The 16663-nt window shown below is 39.5% G+C and overlaps 1 protein-coding gene across 6 annotated transcripts in view; it reads left to right on the forward strand.

Moving 5' to 3' along the window:
* JADE3 (jade family PHD finger 3) overlaps window positions 1-16663 on the forward strand; it is a 135551-nt gene that overhangs the window by 88308 nt on the left and 30580 nt on the right. For all 6 annotated transcript variants that reach the window (XR_008290097.1, XM_053202260.1, XM_027053956.2 and 3 more), the window contains 2 exons: window positions 2320-2477; window positions 16079-16269. Coding sequence is in view for 5 of the 6 variants with exons in the window: in XM_053202260.1 (XP_053058235.1) it covers window positions 2320-2477; window positions 16079-16269 (349 nt within the window). In the remaining variant the exon portion in view is untranslated. The remainder of the gene's footprint in view (window positions 1-2319; window positions 2478-16078; window positions 16270-16663) is intronic.

Raw genomic sequence — 16663 nt, forward strand, 5'->3', positions numbered from 1 at the left:
CAGATTATTCTAGAGCATTGTTAACAGAAGGAAAATGTTCTAATTCTTTTTATGAAACATGCATAACATGGATACCTAAACCTAAAAGACAAAGGCAATTAAAAAAAGAAAACTTCAGATAAATATCACTCATGAATATGATATAGAAATAGTAAATAACGGAAGACAGAATACAAAACCATAGTAAGGAGGTATACCATGACCAAATAACATTCATTCCAGAAATGCAGAATTTGTTTGGTATTAAGAAATACAATATTATCATACAGTATATTAATATATAAGGAAAGTAATTATATAATTAGTCTCATATTCACTGAAGAAGCCTTTAACAAAATTCAGTACCCAGGCCTTCGAAAACATTCAAGAAAAAAGGAACTGTAAGATAATTTAACATATATACAATGTATATACACCATACACTAGGTGTATATACTAGGTCCTCAACCTAGTATCTTAGTTGATAGAGAACACTAGATGCATTTCCCCCAATTTCAGGAAGAAGGCAGATGTGTCCACTATCCCCAATACTATTCCAAATGTTAGTGCAATATCTGCCAATTCCATTAAACAAGAGAAACCAGTTAGAGACAGAAGACTAGGTAAAGAAGATATGAAATTCTGTTTGCAGATGATATGATAATATACCTGGAAAACCATAGGAAAATCAATGATAAGACTAACGCAAGCAATAAAAGAATTCAGTGAAGTTAACATATAAGATCAATAGCTTTTATAAGCAGTTAGAAGATACAAACGTGCCTGGAACATGTTGTAAGGTAAAGAACTAAGGAAATACTCAAAAAAGGATGGGATGCATTGAAAGAGCACAGATGCTAGGCAACCCAAAAGAGCTCCTAGTGATCAAAGGTGAAACCATTTGAGCAACAAAATAAATAACACTAATACTAGATTATAACTGGAAGAATAAAGAAATATTTACAAGTCTATAATGATCTAACTAAACAATTGAAAAATAAGGGGGAAGAAAGGACAGATCTTTCTTACAGAGCAATTCCAATCGATAAATGTAGGACTGAGAGACATAGAAAATCACCATTAGAACACCACAGTAATAATTGTTGCAGGCAAGTTATCCACCAGTGGATGCTAAAGTTTGAGGAGAAATGGGATATTTTTATAATCTCAAAGTATCTCCTCTAGGATATTTATAAATTACAAAGGGAAATAGAGTAACCTAACAGTGGAGAAAACCAGCAAGACACTACATTAACCAAGCGATCAAGTTTAATATCACCACTGACAGGACATTTGCATTATACATTGCTGATAAAATGGAACAAGAAAGGCACAGCATCATTTCTGTGGTGTTCTTGCCAAAAGCGAATAGCTTTAATCATGAGAAAACATCATTCAAATCCAAATTGTGGGGATATTCTCTAAAATACATGACTAGTACTCTTCAAAAGTGTCAGGGTCTTGAAAGACCAGGAAAGACTGAAAAAGCCTCACATACTGGAGAATACGAAGGAGCCATGACAACTAATTGCAATGTGGGATTCTGGATTGAATTCTGGAACAGAAGAACATTAATGGGAAAATCAGTAACATTTTAATAAGGTCTGTAGCTTAATTAATAGTATTACAGCAATATTAATTTTCTGGTTTAGGTAATTGTACTTTGGTTATGTTAGATATTAACATTAGAAGAAACTGTATGAAGGGGAGCTCTGTACTATTTCTGTAACTTTTCTATGTGTCTGAGTAAATAATTAAAAAATAAAGTGATGGCTAAATAAATAACTATAAGTTATCAAAGGATACTTATTGCTTAATTTGAGAGCATTAAAGGTGGTTTTATACAGTTTTAGAGTAACCTGTATTGTTGATTTAAATTCAAAGAGCCCTCGGAAATAATTCAAGAAGAATTTTCTTAAGTTTATTTATTTATTTTGAGAGACAGAGAGAGAAAGAAAAAGCGATCAGGGGAGGGGGAGAGAGAGAGAATCCCAAACAGGCTCCATGCTGTCAGTGCAGAGCCCGATGTGGGGTTCAATCTCACAAATGGTGTGATCATAACCTGAGCCAAAATCAAGAGTTGGACACTCAACCGACTGAGCTGCCCAGGCACTCCAAGAAGAGTTTCTTTACTCTTTATTAAATTCAGAGCAAACTGGCTTCCCTGTCGGTACCTCAAAAACACTTTCCAAATAAAAGTTGATCTGGCCATTTAGGAAGTTAAAGGTGTCTCTTGTTGAAGTGTAGAGTGGGTGAGGATAGTCTTTTTAAAAGGAGAACAGTAAATGGTTTTAGTTTCATAGTGATGGTCTTCTCAAGATGTGTACAATGTCTTCTCAGGTATTCCGGAAGGACCTCATCAGTGCCATGAAACTTCCAGATTCTCATCATATTAGCCCTGACAGCTATTACCTCTTTGCGGATACATGGAAGGAAGAATGGGAAAAGGGAGTCCAGGTACCAGCCAGTCCAGACAATATTCCACAGCCTTCTGTCAGGTACTTGCTTTGACTTAAGGAATGAATGCTCTTACGGTTATCTGTGTGCTGGCTGGGGAGAGACTTTGAATGGGTAATGATACATTTATAATACAAAGTCATATACTGCCACCAGTGGCAGATGGTCTGAGGCTAGGGTAGGCCAGTAGTTAAAGTCAAGCTCATTTATTTAGGGATATAATATGTGCCCATTCGCAGGGTTAAACTATCTTGAAGTCCGATCTGAACTTGTGATAAGGTTTTAGAGACTAGGATTTCCAGGTCTACTAGCATTTACTAGTCTTTGAAGAGAAGCAACATTAATGACATAACCTTGTAAGAAACCTATTAATATATATAATCCCATTAGAAGTTGCTTCATTTTAATAGGGGCCTTGTCGTGATAGCATCTGTAAATAGAAGGCCAAAACATACAGTCTGTGAAATGCATAAACCCAAATGAAAGGGGATGAAACTGGAAGATCGGGTTGACTATAAGCACATAACCTTCATTTACAAAGACTTGAGAAGAAAGTTTAAGTAGGAGAGGACTTTTCTGCCAGAGAAAGGAGTAAGTTCAGCTCCTCAAGAGCGATGACTGGGGTGCCTAGGTGGCTAAGTCAGTAATGTGTTCCACTTTGGCTCAGGTCATGATCTCACGGTTCGTGAGTTTGAACCCTGTGTTGGGCTCTGTGCTGACAGCTCAGTGCCCGGAGCCTGCTTCGGATTCTGTGTCTCCCTCTCTCTCTGCCCCTCCCCCGCTCCCAGTCGATCTCTCTCTCGAGGTCTGTCTCTCTCACACAAACAAACAAACATTAAAATTTTTTTTTAAAAAAGAGTAATAACTGGTTTGGAAGCCGTTTTTTCATATTGGTCTTTGTGTTTTCCAGTGCTTTGCACAAAGGCTGGCATGAAATAAAATGCTTGGTATGAGTTTTGAGTGCAGAAAAGAAGGAAGGAATGGAAGGAAAAGCACCAGATAAGGGGACTGGTGGGACCCGCTGCTCACTATGAGAATTACCTTATTGTACATCTTATCTTTTTCTGGCACATGTTAGGTTCCTAAAGGGCAGCAGTTACATCCTTGAATTCTGTGCCCCTCGCCTCAGGTTTTTAGGTCCTCGTCATGCCCCAGAAACACTTGTCAGATCACTTCTAGAAGCCCGAGCTCAGGCCACTCCACCCATGGAGAGAGAAAGCTCCACAGTCTTGCCCAGCACATTTCCTGAGCCTCACTAGCTCCGTCGTCATCAATGCCATCTCCTGTCTCCTCAAAATCAGTGCAGCATCATGAGTGAACACAAGAGTCAGACATTTTCATGTCCTTCTTGTCCGTATTTTCATATACCATAGCAGTAACACTGGGAAGCCTATATACATATGAACAGTCATCACAAATAGAGGAGCATAAAAATGGGTAAGAAAATGTGATAGTGGGCACAGGAAGGCACAGAAATGCGTGATGAGAAGAGAAAAGAAAGACAAGATGTGACTATAAGCTACCTAAAAGCAGAGCTCCTGTTGTCAAATAGGAGGTTTTCAACGCACACTTATTGATGTGAGGAGACTAGGACAAAAACAAAGAGGAAAATGAGTGGATGTTAGGAAAGAAAATTAATGAAGAACCAAAATACATTACAAGTAAGAAAAGCAAAGATGACGTTAGGAAGGGAAGGGCATAAAAACAAAGAAGATCAGGGAATAACAGTAAGTAGGAAGGGCTAATAATAAACCTTCTCTTTTAACCACTTGTATTTCCTATACTAAAAGTGAAAAGATTTTTTCACTTTCTCAAGCACTTGATGGAAAGAGTTTATTGTAAGGAAACCTACAACTAACAAGTAAACTTTAATAGATCAAACTAGGAAATTGGGGTGGGTGGGTACCTGGGTGGCTCAGTCAGTTAAGCACCTGACTCTTTCAGTTCAGGTCATGATGTAATGGTTCATGAGTTCAAGCCCCGCATTGGGCTCTGTGCTGTGTCAGCAAGGAGTCTGCTTGGAATTCTGTCTCCCTCTTTCTCTGCCCCTAGCCCTCTCATGCTGGCGCTCACTCTGTCTCGCTTGCGCGCGTGCGCTCGCTCTCTCTCTCTCTCTCTCTCTCTCTCTCTCAAAATAAATAAACTCTAAAAATTTTTTAAATAGGAAATTGGGAGGTAGGGGGATTTCACTAAGTTCTTCAGTCAAGTCTAGTTTCAGGTTTGTCACATGACCATCATGTATTTTTATAAATGTGCAGCTTGCCTTTTTTTTTTTTTTTTTTTAAAGATTCTCACGTGGCCTTTCCTCTCTGTCCACAGAGGGTGGGGGAGAGACAGAAAGAGAAGTCAAGATCTGGCATCTCTTTTTCTTCTTATAAAGACCCACAAACCCTATCAAGATTAGGTCCCCACTTTATGACTTCACTTAACCTTTGTTATCTCTTGATAGGCCCCATCTTCAACTATAGTCACACTGGGAGTTAGAGCTTCAACATTAAAATTTTGGGAGAACACAATTCAGTCTATAACAACCACTAACCTGCTTTCTGTCTCGATGGATTTGCCTTTTCTGGACATTTCATATAAATGGAATCATACAGTGTGTAGCCTCTGAGTCTGACTTCTTTAATGCAGCATAACATTTTCAAGGTTTATCCACGTAGTAGTAGTATGTATCAGTATTTCGTTAACTTATTATGGCCAAATAATATTCCATTGTATGGATATACCATATTTGTTAGTTTGTTCATCAGTCGATGGATGTTTGGATTGTTTCCATGTTTTAACTATTATAAATAATGCTGCTGTGAGCATTCTTGTACAAGTTTTTGAGTGGACTTAGTTTTCATTTCTCGTGGGCATGTACCTAGGAGTAGAATTACTGAGTCCTGTGGTAACTGTGTCTTTAACATTTTGAGGAACTGTCAAACTGTTTTCCAGAGCATCTGTATCTTCTATTCCTACCAGCAATATATGAGGGTTTCATTTTCTCCATGTCTTTACCAACACTTGTTATTGCCTGTCGTTTTGATTATAGCCATCCTGGTGGATATAAAGCAGATCTCTCCATAGTGTTAAGTTGCATTTGCCTAATGGCTAATGATGTTGAGCATCTTTTCTTCATGTGCTTATTAGCCATGTGTATATTCTTTTTGAAAGAGAGCTTTTCTACTTTATTACAAAAAGAAGCCTTTGTGTGATTTTTTTTCCTCTTCCTATGAAACACTGCTGTTCAGACAGCCAAAGTGAATCACCTCGTCTTTACTTCTTTATGTTTCATCACATTCACTTTGGAATAGATGCCCTCAGCTGCTAAAAATCTGACCCGTTGGTGAACAAGGCAACAGAGTCCCCTGTTGACCCGTTGGTGACCAGCGGTTTTGGAATGTCCCATTTTTATATACTACATTCATACATACCTCGTATATATTTTTTCTTTAGAGAAATTATTCAGATCTTTTCTCCATTTTAAAAATTGGGCTGTTTGTTTTGTTACTGAGTTCTAAAAGTTCCTTACATATTCTGGATATAAGTCTCTTATCAGACACATGATTTACAAATAATTTCTCTCATTCTGTGAGTTGTCTTTTCACTTTCTTGGTAGTGTCCTTTGAAGCACAAAAGTTTTTAGTTTTGATGAAGTTTAGTTTGTTTTTTGCTTTGGTTGCTTCCCCTTTTGGTGTCATATCTAAGGAATCATTGCCTAAACCAAGATTTTGAAGTTTTGCACCTGTTTTCTCCCAAGAATCTTATAGTTTCATCTCCTACACTTGCATCTTCGATCCATTTGAGTTAACTTTTGTATATGTTGTGGAGTGTTAAGGCCCAGCTTCATTCTGTCACATGTGGACGTCCATGTGTCCCTGCTCATTTGTTGAGCCAGCCTCCTTTTAGAAAGTGATAGGCGCGAGACCCCAGCCCCCGCCTCCCCCACCTCGGTGCCATGCTGCTGTGGAAGAAAACACAATTCTTGAATTGGCAAGTAATCCCAGTCCTACTTTTACAAATCCCTTCTTTCACAAATCTACCAAGGTGACTTTAAAAAATGTTTTCCTACTTTGACTTGAAATGCTGATTTCTCTATTTATACTTCACTCTGTCCAACTATGTTACTTTTTTCCCCCACACTGTAAGACAGAACAGTATTTGTGTTCCTTTTTATTGGCTAATTTTCTAACTTTTTGCGTTAGTGTTTCTTTTTATATGTCTTCAGCATTGTTGTTTTCATAGATTACAAACCTCCTACCAGTTAAGGAGGTGCGTGGTAACAGTTGAGTTATATACAATTGAGAGAATATTTGAACAGTTTTTTAATTAAAAGATGGTAGCTTTATGGGGCACCTGGATGGCCCAGTCGGTTGTGTCCCAACTCTTGATCTCGGCTCAGGTCTTGATCACAGGGTCGTGAGTTCGAACCCTGCGTTGGGTGCCACACTGGGCATGGAGCCTACTTTAAAAAAAGAAGATAGTAGCTTTACTCTCAAAAGCCACAAATAAAAGTGTTTTCCTCTAATATAACTGCCAAATCTAAACAAATGTAAATGCTTTATAATTAGACCTTAGAATGATTGCTTTAAACTGAAAACCAGTATCTTCAGTGATCATGTATTACTTTCATATAAAGAAGAAATGTTAATTGTTTAATTGTAAACATTCTTCCCACCTTCCAGAATTTAAAAAATCGTAAATCAGTGTGCATCAAGAGCATGATGACATTCCTTAATTCTGTGCTAAAGGTTTTTAATAAAGACTCTAGCAGTTCACAATAGGATATAAGTAATATCAGAATGTAAAAGCAAAACTCTTCTAATACGTTATTTTGGATCAGCTCGTCCATGTTGGTTTAGTAAAATGAAAACCTAATCAGTTAGTGACTTTATTTTCTACTGGTAGAAATCTCACTTCTCTAGAGAAAATATTCTAAAACATAAATTTGTTAGAGAAATTTAAGAATGAATCTAACGCAATACAATACAGTAGTCCCCCACCCCCCATTCACTGGGGATACATTCCAAGACCCCTACAGGTTGCCTGAAACTGGATAGTGCCAAACCCTATGTATGCTATGTTTTTTCCTATACATACACACCTACGATAAAGTTTAATTTCTAAACTAGGTACAGTAAACGATTAAGATAACTAATAAAATGTAACAATTACAACAACATACTATAATACAAGTTATGTGAATGTGCTGTCTTCTCTCAAAATATCTCACCCTTCTCGTGATGATGTGAGATGATAAAATGCCTACTTGATGAGATGAAATGAGGTGAATGACATGGGCATCGTGACATAGCATTAGGCTACTATTGACCTTCTGATGATACATCAGAAGGAGGATCATATGCCTCCAGACCACGGTTGACTGTGGGTAACTGAAACCGTGGAAAGGGAAAGCACAGACAAAGGGGGACTACTCCATTTATTTAAGTTAAAACATACATGAAAATATTCGGAAGTAACTCTTTACAGGTTCTTCTTTGTATTAGTCCAGATAGGCCATTTACTATAACAGACATTCCCCCCCCCCCCCGCAAAGTCTCAGCGTATTAACACAGTGAAGGTTTTATGTATTGCACTTATCTCCATCCAGTATAGGTTGGGATGTGAGTCACCTCTGCCCCATGTAGTCAGTCCTTCAGGGACTCAGGCTTTTTTATGAGTGGCTTCTCTGTTGGCTAGGTCCATTTCTACTCCCATCTTTCTCCGCAAAATTCTAAATCCAGTCTGCAGGAAAAGAAAAGACAATGTGGAGGGTTATACAGGTAGATTTTGGGGGTGCTAGGATTTGAAGTGGCTTATCCACCTATATTCCATTGGCCAGAGCTCACTCACTTGGCCCACCTGACTGCAGAGAAGGCTGGGGGGTGCAGTCTTGCTGTGTGCCTAGATGGAAAACGAAACAGTTTGGTGAGCACCTAGCATTTCTCTGCTACTCTTTGATAGTGGCATTACAAACTCAAAGCTCCGTGAGCTCAGGGACCTTACTGATACTATTCACCAATGTAACCCTGTAGTTGATGCTATGACCTGCACTGCCCAAATTCCCATATAGTCTTAGGACTTTTCCACATGATCTCTCAACAGCATAATTTGACTTCTTACATAGCACCTCTGGGCTCCAAGAGTGAGTATTCCAAGAGATAACAAGTGGAAGCTGCTAGTCTCAAGACCTGGGCTCAGAAACTCGCATAGCATTATTTCCACCGTAGTTTTTTTTTTTTTTTAATTTATTCTGATTTTTATTTTAAGTAGTCTCCATGCCCAACGCGGGCTTGAACTCATGACCCTGAGATCAGGAGCCTTGCTCTGTACCGACTGAACCAGCCAGGCACCCCACTTCCACCATATGTTATTAGAGCAGGTCACAGAGAGCTCCCGAACTGAAGGGGAGAGAAATAGACCCTACCTCTCGACAGAAGGAATATCAGATGATATGTGACCCTCTTCAATCTGTCACAATAGTAATATTTTTAATTTTTGTGTTTCAGTTACTTGCCTAATTGCCTGCAGACAGATTAATCAGTCGGCTAGAGAAACTTAAATACTAATAAGCTAAACACTTGCTTTTTATTTATTACCTAATCCACAAGATTGTCAGAATGCTTCAGAATTTTATTTCCTAATGGACTTAAGTAATTTTGGATATATAGAAGTTAATTGACCTGATCCTTGGGGCCGTCATAACTGAAAAGGAGGGGAAAGTGATACAGCAGAGTAAGTGAAGCATATTTCAGAATCTTTGTTCTGGTTTTCAAGCCAGATCTTTCCCTCTGTTGCACTGTCCTTTCTGCAGTTGTTTCTTTAGCGTAGTGCAGGGTGTGTGGCAGTTGAGGGGAAAGGTGCAGACAATCACAGAGCCAGCTTGCACTGTAAGTTACAGCTGTTGAGATAAGTCTGTTGACTACCACAAGGAACTTTTTGAAAGCAAGTTCAACAAATGAAGTTGGTGTTAACTTCATTACATGTTTTTAGGTAGACCATGGATATTTTTTTATGCTAGTCAACAATAAACAAGCTTCAGATCATTTTTTTTGTTTAAGGTTTTCATTTGTATATTTAAATAGTGTCTGTTGCCACAAGGTTACAATGGAAGGAAAACAGTGCTTCATGTTTGGTTGAAAGGAAGCATGCATTATAATTTCTATGACATGCAAGTGGTTGATGTATTTACTGTGTGTGTGTGTGTGTGTGTGTGTGTGTATGTATGCTTTTAATTATAGATGAATTACTGACTTATTGTGAAAACAAAAATGAATCAGAATACAAAACATCAACTGCATTGTATATATGCTTATACACATGCTTGTCTATATATATATATATATATATATATATATATATATATATATATAGGAATGTTCTAGAACTTGCTTTTTTCACTTAACAGTTTATTATCAATCACTAATGATACTTAAAGAGGGATATTCAGATATTCCTCTTTTAGATATTTTGGATAGATATTCAGACAGGCCCCTATTTCTTTTTGGAATGTAAACATTGAACTAACTGGACTATGGAGAGCAGCACTTTCTTCACTAAATTCCAGGCTCAAATATATAACCACCAATTCAGCATCTCCATTTGGATGTCCAGTAGGCATCTGAGACTTCAAATGTCCCAAACTGAACTATTGATCTTCTTCCCAAACTAGCTCCACCTGTAGTTTCCTGGTTTAACTGATGGCAGATCCATTCTTTGTGCTGTGTCTTTTCAGTCTTTCGAGCCAAAATTCTTGGAGCTGTCTTTGATTCTTCTTTGCCTCATACCCCAGACTCCGTATTAAAGGAGATCTTCTTGACCCTACTTTCAAAAGATACTCAGATTCCATATAGTGAGTCAAAGGAAGAATGGCCCTGATGATAAATGGGAGCCCAAGCCTGCCTCCCGCTCCACTGCTCCATTTCATCATCCTGCCTCTCTCACCTCCCCTGTTCTCCTTGCCCCACTCTCCCCACACTTCCTTTCCTGTTCCGTTTCATGCGGCACCAGTCTGCCACTCTTGCTTTCAATTATGAGACTCTGTCAGAAGCACAATGTAGAGAGCGCCTTCATACACACATCTTAAAGTTTAAAGCAGCCCTCCGGTGGCTTTCCCGCTTACTATTGCCCCCAGACTTAGCAGCTTCAAGCAGCTATGTTACACTCATGGATTCTGTGGGTCAGGAAATCGGATGGGCAGAGTGGAGATGGCTTGTCTCTGCTCCGTGATATCTACGGCCTCATCCAGCAAGACTTGAAATTTGGGGGTGACTCAGCAGCTGGGGGCTATAATCATCTGAAGGCTTATTCACTAACATGTCTGTCACCTGGGCTGGGATGACGTAGACCGTACATGGCTTCTCCATGCGTTTTGGTTTCCTCACAGCACAACAGTCTCAGCACAGACGGACTTCTTACAGGCCTCAGGCACCAGCGCGTGTTCCGGCCAATAAGGTCAAAGGTGTATTTCCCTTTAAGACCCGGCCTTGCACTTCTCATAGCATCAGATGGAAGAAGAGGAGAAATCGACTTCACCACTTGATGGGGGAGTAGCAAAGTCACATTGTAAAAGAGCATGTGAGATTTTGAAAATACCAGCTGTCACAGAGGTTATAATTGTCCTTTGTTTCATAGATGAGGCGTGGAGTTTGATAGAGAGGCAGTCAACCCAGAGTGGCCAGATTAACAAGGAGAAATTGGGGGAACTACTAGAGATAGTAATGTAAAGGGGCTCCTATTTAGGTAGCTTTTAAGACATTTATTTCAAGCCTTTAAAAAATCCATAATGATAAAGTATTGTGCAATTTCTGTGCCGTTCACAAATGATCCTAATCCACTCCAGGAAATGAAACATAGTCTCTACCTGCCAAATATCTAGATCAACCAAAGACACACTAAGGATTCACTGTGCATAATATATAGGGGAGGCCGTCGGTCAGGTTAGAGTAGTTGCAGCTTTCTTTTGTTGCCTCCTCAGTGTCAAACAGCAGTGTTCACATGCTGTGAACCTGGCCTACCCTGAGGAGCCGGTGGGTAGGTCTTTTTTCTATGGAGCTAAGCAGGTGTGGCTGTGGGTCCTTTCACCAAAGGTCAGTCACCCACGAAGTTATTACAGCATTCATTTACATTCGAGCATCCAAATCAAAAACTGCCCTTACTTAACATCATCCTGGCAAAATTGCTCATACCTCTGGGCTTAGGAGCTTTTGCTGATTTGATCAGTTGTTCTGGTAACCATTCAAAGAATGTCTCTATACCTAGGATATATTGCCCAGAGAAGAAAATGACCCAGGGATAATCCTGGAATTTTCCCCAGCTGCAGCCATGTGGTATGTACTTGAAGATGTTAAAGCTGCATTTTAAAAATCCCAAAGTAATATTTTTCACTAATTCTCATAGACCTTCCCCTCTACACAAATTTCTCCATGCGAGATTTGAATTAACTTCACCTTTACCCGTGCATTTCCTTGCCTTTAGTATTACCGTTTCAGTCTATAGTATGTTCGCTGCCATAGATTCGGTCTTTAGATTCAGACCTTTAGTTCAAGTTACATATGAAAAGATGAGTGACATAACGTCATTGTCATCATTATCATTATAAATCTTGCATTGAAGTATAATATACACATAGAGAAGTGACCAGAGCATAACTGTATAACTCAGTGAACTTTCATGAATGAAGTACACTTGTTTAACTGCCACTCACATCGAAAAATAGAATGTGACCAACACCCCAGAAGCCCTCCTGCTCATGCCCAGTAACTGACCTCCCTCTCCATAGGTGACAGTTTTTGAACTTGATATTGAGGCTAGATTGTTCTGTTCATCATAACAGTTGTGAGATTTATCCATGCTGTTGCATGTACTAGTTTATTAAGCTTCACTTCTGTGTCATAGTCCATTTTGTCAATATTCCACATTTTATTTATCCATTCTGATCTTGATAGGTATTTGTATCACTTCCAGTTTTCAGCTAATATAGACATCTTTCTTCCTTTGACATACATATGTCTACTTTTTTGTTAAGTATATTCCTCAGAGTGGGTTTACTAGGTCCTAGGGTATGATGTTCAGCTAGGATATCTGCTGCTGAGTAGTTTGCCAAAGTGGTTGTACTAATTCACACGCCCACCGGCAGTGTAGGAGAGGTCTGTTTGCTTCCTTACAGACACTTAGGTAATGTCCGTTTTTGGTCAGCCTTTCCAAGTTTAGCCATTCTGGTAGGTAATAGTAATTATGATTTCGATCTGCATTTCTCTGATAACTAATGAGGTTGAGAACCGTTAAGTTTTCTTGCCATGTGGATAGCCTTATTTGTGAAGTATCTATTCAAGTTTCTTGTCTACTTGTCTTTTTCTAATTGATTTGTAAGAGTTTATTATATATTGGTGATAAACACGTTTTTTAATCTCTTCCTTTATGGCTGATGGCTTTTTTTTTAAGTTTCACTTATTTATTTATTGAGAGAGACAGAGAGAGGGAGAGAGAGAGAGAGCGTGAGTGGGGGAGGGGCAGAGGGAGGGAGAGAGAGTGTGAGTGGGGGAGGGGCAGAGAGAGAGAGGGAGAGAAAGAATCCCAAGCAGGCTCCACACTGTCAGCACAGAACCCGACACAGGGCTTGATCCCATGAACCATGAGATCATGACCTGAGCCGAAAGAACATCCAATTTCTTTAAATAAATAACGAATAAAATATATTTGCCTTCAGGGCACCTGGCTGGCTCAGTCAAAGAAGCATGCAGCTCTTGATCTCATGTTCATGAGTTCAGGCCCCACATTGGGTGTAGAGATTACTTATAATAAACTTTAAAATATATATATGTGTATGTATGTATATACGTATAAGATATAGATAGATAGATAGATAGATAGATAGATATACATATATATTGTGTGTGTGTGTGTGTGTGTGTGTAGTCATAGTCTGAGGTTTCTTCCAGAAGCTTAATAAACATGTTAGTTTAATTCAAGAACATTTATAGTCTACCTTGTTCCACATAGAATTTGAGGCAATCAATATGAATAGTTAGCAAAATATTCTTTCTTTTAGAACAAGATGAATCTTGAAAAAAATTAGATATTCTATAATTACCTCATAGGCCATGCACCAAATAAGCATAGCATATTTAATCTCATTGTCTTGGGAGAATTCATATGCATGTCCTGTCCTTTTCAGTTGGGTTCATTTCAGTTGGAAGCAGGCCTCTGTCAGCAGTTCCCAAGTTTTTAGCTTCAATAAATATTTTAGGGTTCTGCTTTTTTCCTCAAATATTTGTCGCTTTTGGCTTTAAAAACCCCATATGGTAGGAAAGTTAAAATGTGCAAAAGCATATAGTTATTAACTTTATTCAACATACATTATGTGGGATCATAACCTTGTGGAAGAATGCTTAGGAAGAAATATTTACTGTATATTTACAAGGTGGACGATGCCTATGTATACTTACATGTCTTTATACGAATACATTTATGTTTATGAATCCTTCTACATATATAGTAACTTTCGAGTAAAGAAACTGGCTCCACAAGCCTTCCAGAGAAACAGTTTTCATTTTATGATATATGTACATATTTCTTTCTCTCTTTTTTAGAGGGTCCACTGTGTTCTTTAAAATTTCCAGGGAATGGGGCACCTGGGTGGCTCAGTTGGTTAAATGACTTCAGCTCAGGTCATGATCTCACGGCTCATGGGTTCAAGCCCTGCATCAGGCTCTGTGCTGACACCCTGGAGCCTGCTTCAGATTCTGTGTCTCAGTCTCTCTCTGCCTGCCTGCCTGCCTCTCTCTCTCTCTCTCTCTTCCTCCCTCCCTCTCTCCCTCCCCCCCCCCCAACAATAAATAAACATTAAAAAAATTTTTTTAGGGGCATCTGGGTGGCTCAGTCAGTTAAGCATCTGACTTCAGCTCGGCTCATGATCTCGCGGTTCGTGAGTTCAAGCCCCGCATTGGGCTCTGTGCTGACAGCTCGGAGCCTGGAGTCTCCTTTGGATTCTGTGTCTCCCTCTCTCTCTGTTCCTCCCCCACTCGCACTCTGTCTCTCCTTCTCTCAAAAATAAATAAAAACTAAAAAAAAATTTTTTAATTGCCAGGGAAGAGTGCCTAGGTGGCTTAGTCTGTTAAGTGTCTGACTATTGATCTCAGCTCAGGTCTTGATCTCAGCAATCTCAGCATCTTGAGTTCAAGCCCTACGTTGGGCTCCACACTGGGCATCGAGCCTACTTAAAAAAATAAAAAGAAAAATAAACTAAAACTGCGAGAGAATAAGAATCCAGATTTCCTCTTGTTTGTATTCTGATGCTTCATGCAGTATCTAAAACATTGATTGTAGAATACGTCATTGGTGAGAAACTTCTATTTCTTCCCTTGCTTGGTTTCCTTGGCTTGGGTTCCTAAGTGTCAGGAGGGGTGAGAGGAAATACAGGTTGGCTTCAGGCTTGCTGGGGAAGTTGATAGAGGAACAGAAATCTTTCATCCTGTCATGTTACCCTGGCCCAGACTTATGGTCACTATCATTTATGGCTAGGAAATGCCTGAAGTTTATATAAGTCCGTGGCCTTTAGGCTTCACCTCATTTACATAAATAGTGAAAATAACGAGAAATATAGTAACAATAACATTATTAAACATCTTTTTTTTTTACTATATACTATGCTAAGCTCTTTATATATTTATTTCACGTCATAATAGCCCTGCAAGTTTAATATTATTGTATCATAATTTATGACTACTGTCCTTACTTTTTAGCTAAGAAAACCAAACCTTATAGAAACTAAGTAGTTCCCAGGGTGCCTGAGTGGCACAGTCGGTTAAGCGGCCAACTCTTGATTTCGGCTCTGGTCATAATCTCAGGGTTGCTGAGTCCAGGCCCCACAACGGGTTCTGCACTGTGTGGGGCCTGCTTAGGATTCTCTCTCTGCTCCAACCCCATTCGTGCTCTCTCTGTCTGTCTCTCTCCCTCTCAAAATAAATAAAACTTAAAAAAATTTTAAAAAAAGAAAGTAGTTCCCCAAGATGACTATGTGAGTAAGTGGCAGAAAAACCAGGCTTGTGAGTCTATAGCCTGTACTTTTTTTTTAAGTTGGGAAGGGGCAGAGAGAAAGGGTGAGAGAATCCCAAGCAGGCTCTGTGCTAGTAGCCAAATCAAGAGTTGGACGCTTAACCAACTGAGCCACCCAGGCGCCCCAGTCTATACTCTGTGCTCTTAACCACCGTCCAGTATTGCCTCCATGGCAGAAAATCATGACTTTGGCTGAAATATATCTTTGGTATGGGATCTGCTGTGCCTTTGTGCAGGTATCACCTCTTCCTCAGTTCCCCCTTCTAAACAAACGTGGTAGCTATTGCACCAAGAACACACAATGCAACATTATTAGAATGAATGATAATAGAGACCCAGGAGCGATAAGTGTAACTGAAATATCTCATTAGCAGTCAGAATGTTCACGGCAGATGACAAAACTGAATCTGTAGAACCATTTACTTTCTAGATAGGGATCTGTCGTGCCTCTCAGTTGGCAGAGCAAGGGATCTCCCCCTATGGAGGCAAGGGAGAACATTCAACTCCACCATATGGCCTGAGTGCCGTTGGTCCCACCCAGTCAGTCCCTAGAATCTGTCATTTGTCGACTGTTATCAGTATCTTCCTTTCACTTTTCTAGGGTTGTGGCTGAGAAAGTAAAGGATGTTCTGTTTATGCGGCCCCGGAAGTACATCCGCTGCTCCAGCTCGGAAAGCACAGAACCTGGCTACATCAACATCATGGAGTTGGCAGCATCTGTGTGTCGCTATGACCTAGACGACATGGACATCTTCTGGCTCCAGGAACTCAATGAAGACCTCGCAGAAATGGGTAAGTTCTTTTCTTACAACTAAGTTACTCCTTGACTTGACTCGTGGTTTTTTTTAAGTTGTCAGGACCATTTAACTTGCTTTCATCTTGTGGCTTCTTTTCTTTTCTGGCCTTTTCATTTATTTTTCTCTTTGATCTTACCTTAATGAGGCATTTCCTGAAATGCATAAATATCCTGAAATAGAGCAATAACATTTAAATCTGACCTTTTCTTTCCTTGTTCATTGTGAATAGCACAGGTCAGGGATGGCATGTAGGTTTTATAAGATTGTTTTCCAGTTCTGATTGTGAGAGTGATCATGGCTAATTGGACTCCTGGTTGAGGATTCTGAAGCTGGTGCCTGGCTCAGCCCTGAAAAACACTCTGATCAGTGGGCAGGGCCAGGGGCAGCAG

Source organism: Acinonyx jubatus, chromosome X, assembly GCF_027475565.1.
Source record: "Acinonyx jubatus isolate Ajub_Pintada_27869175 chromosome X, VMU_Ajub_asm_v1.0, whole genome shotgun sequence".
Classification (NCBI taxonomy): Eukaryota; Metazoa; Chordata; class Mammalia; order Carnivora; family Felidae; genus Acinonyx; species Acinonyx jubatus.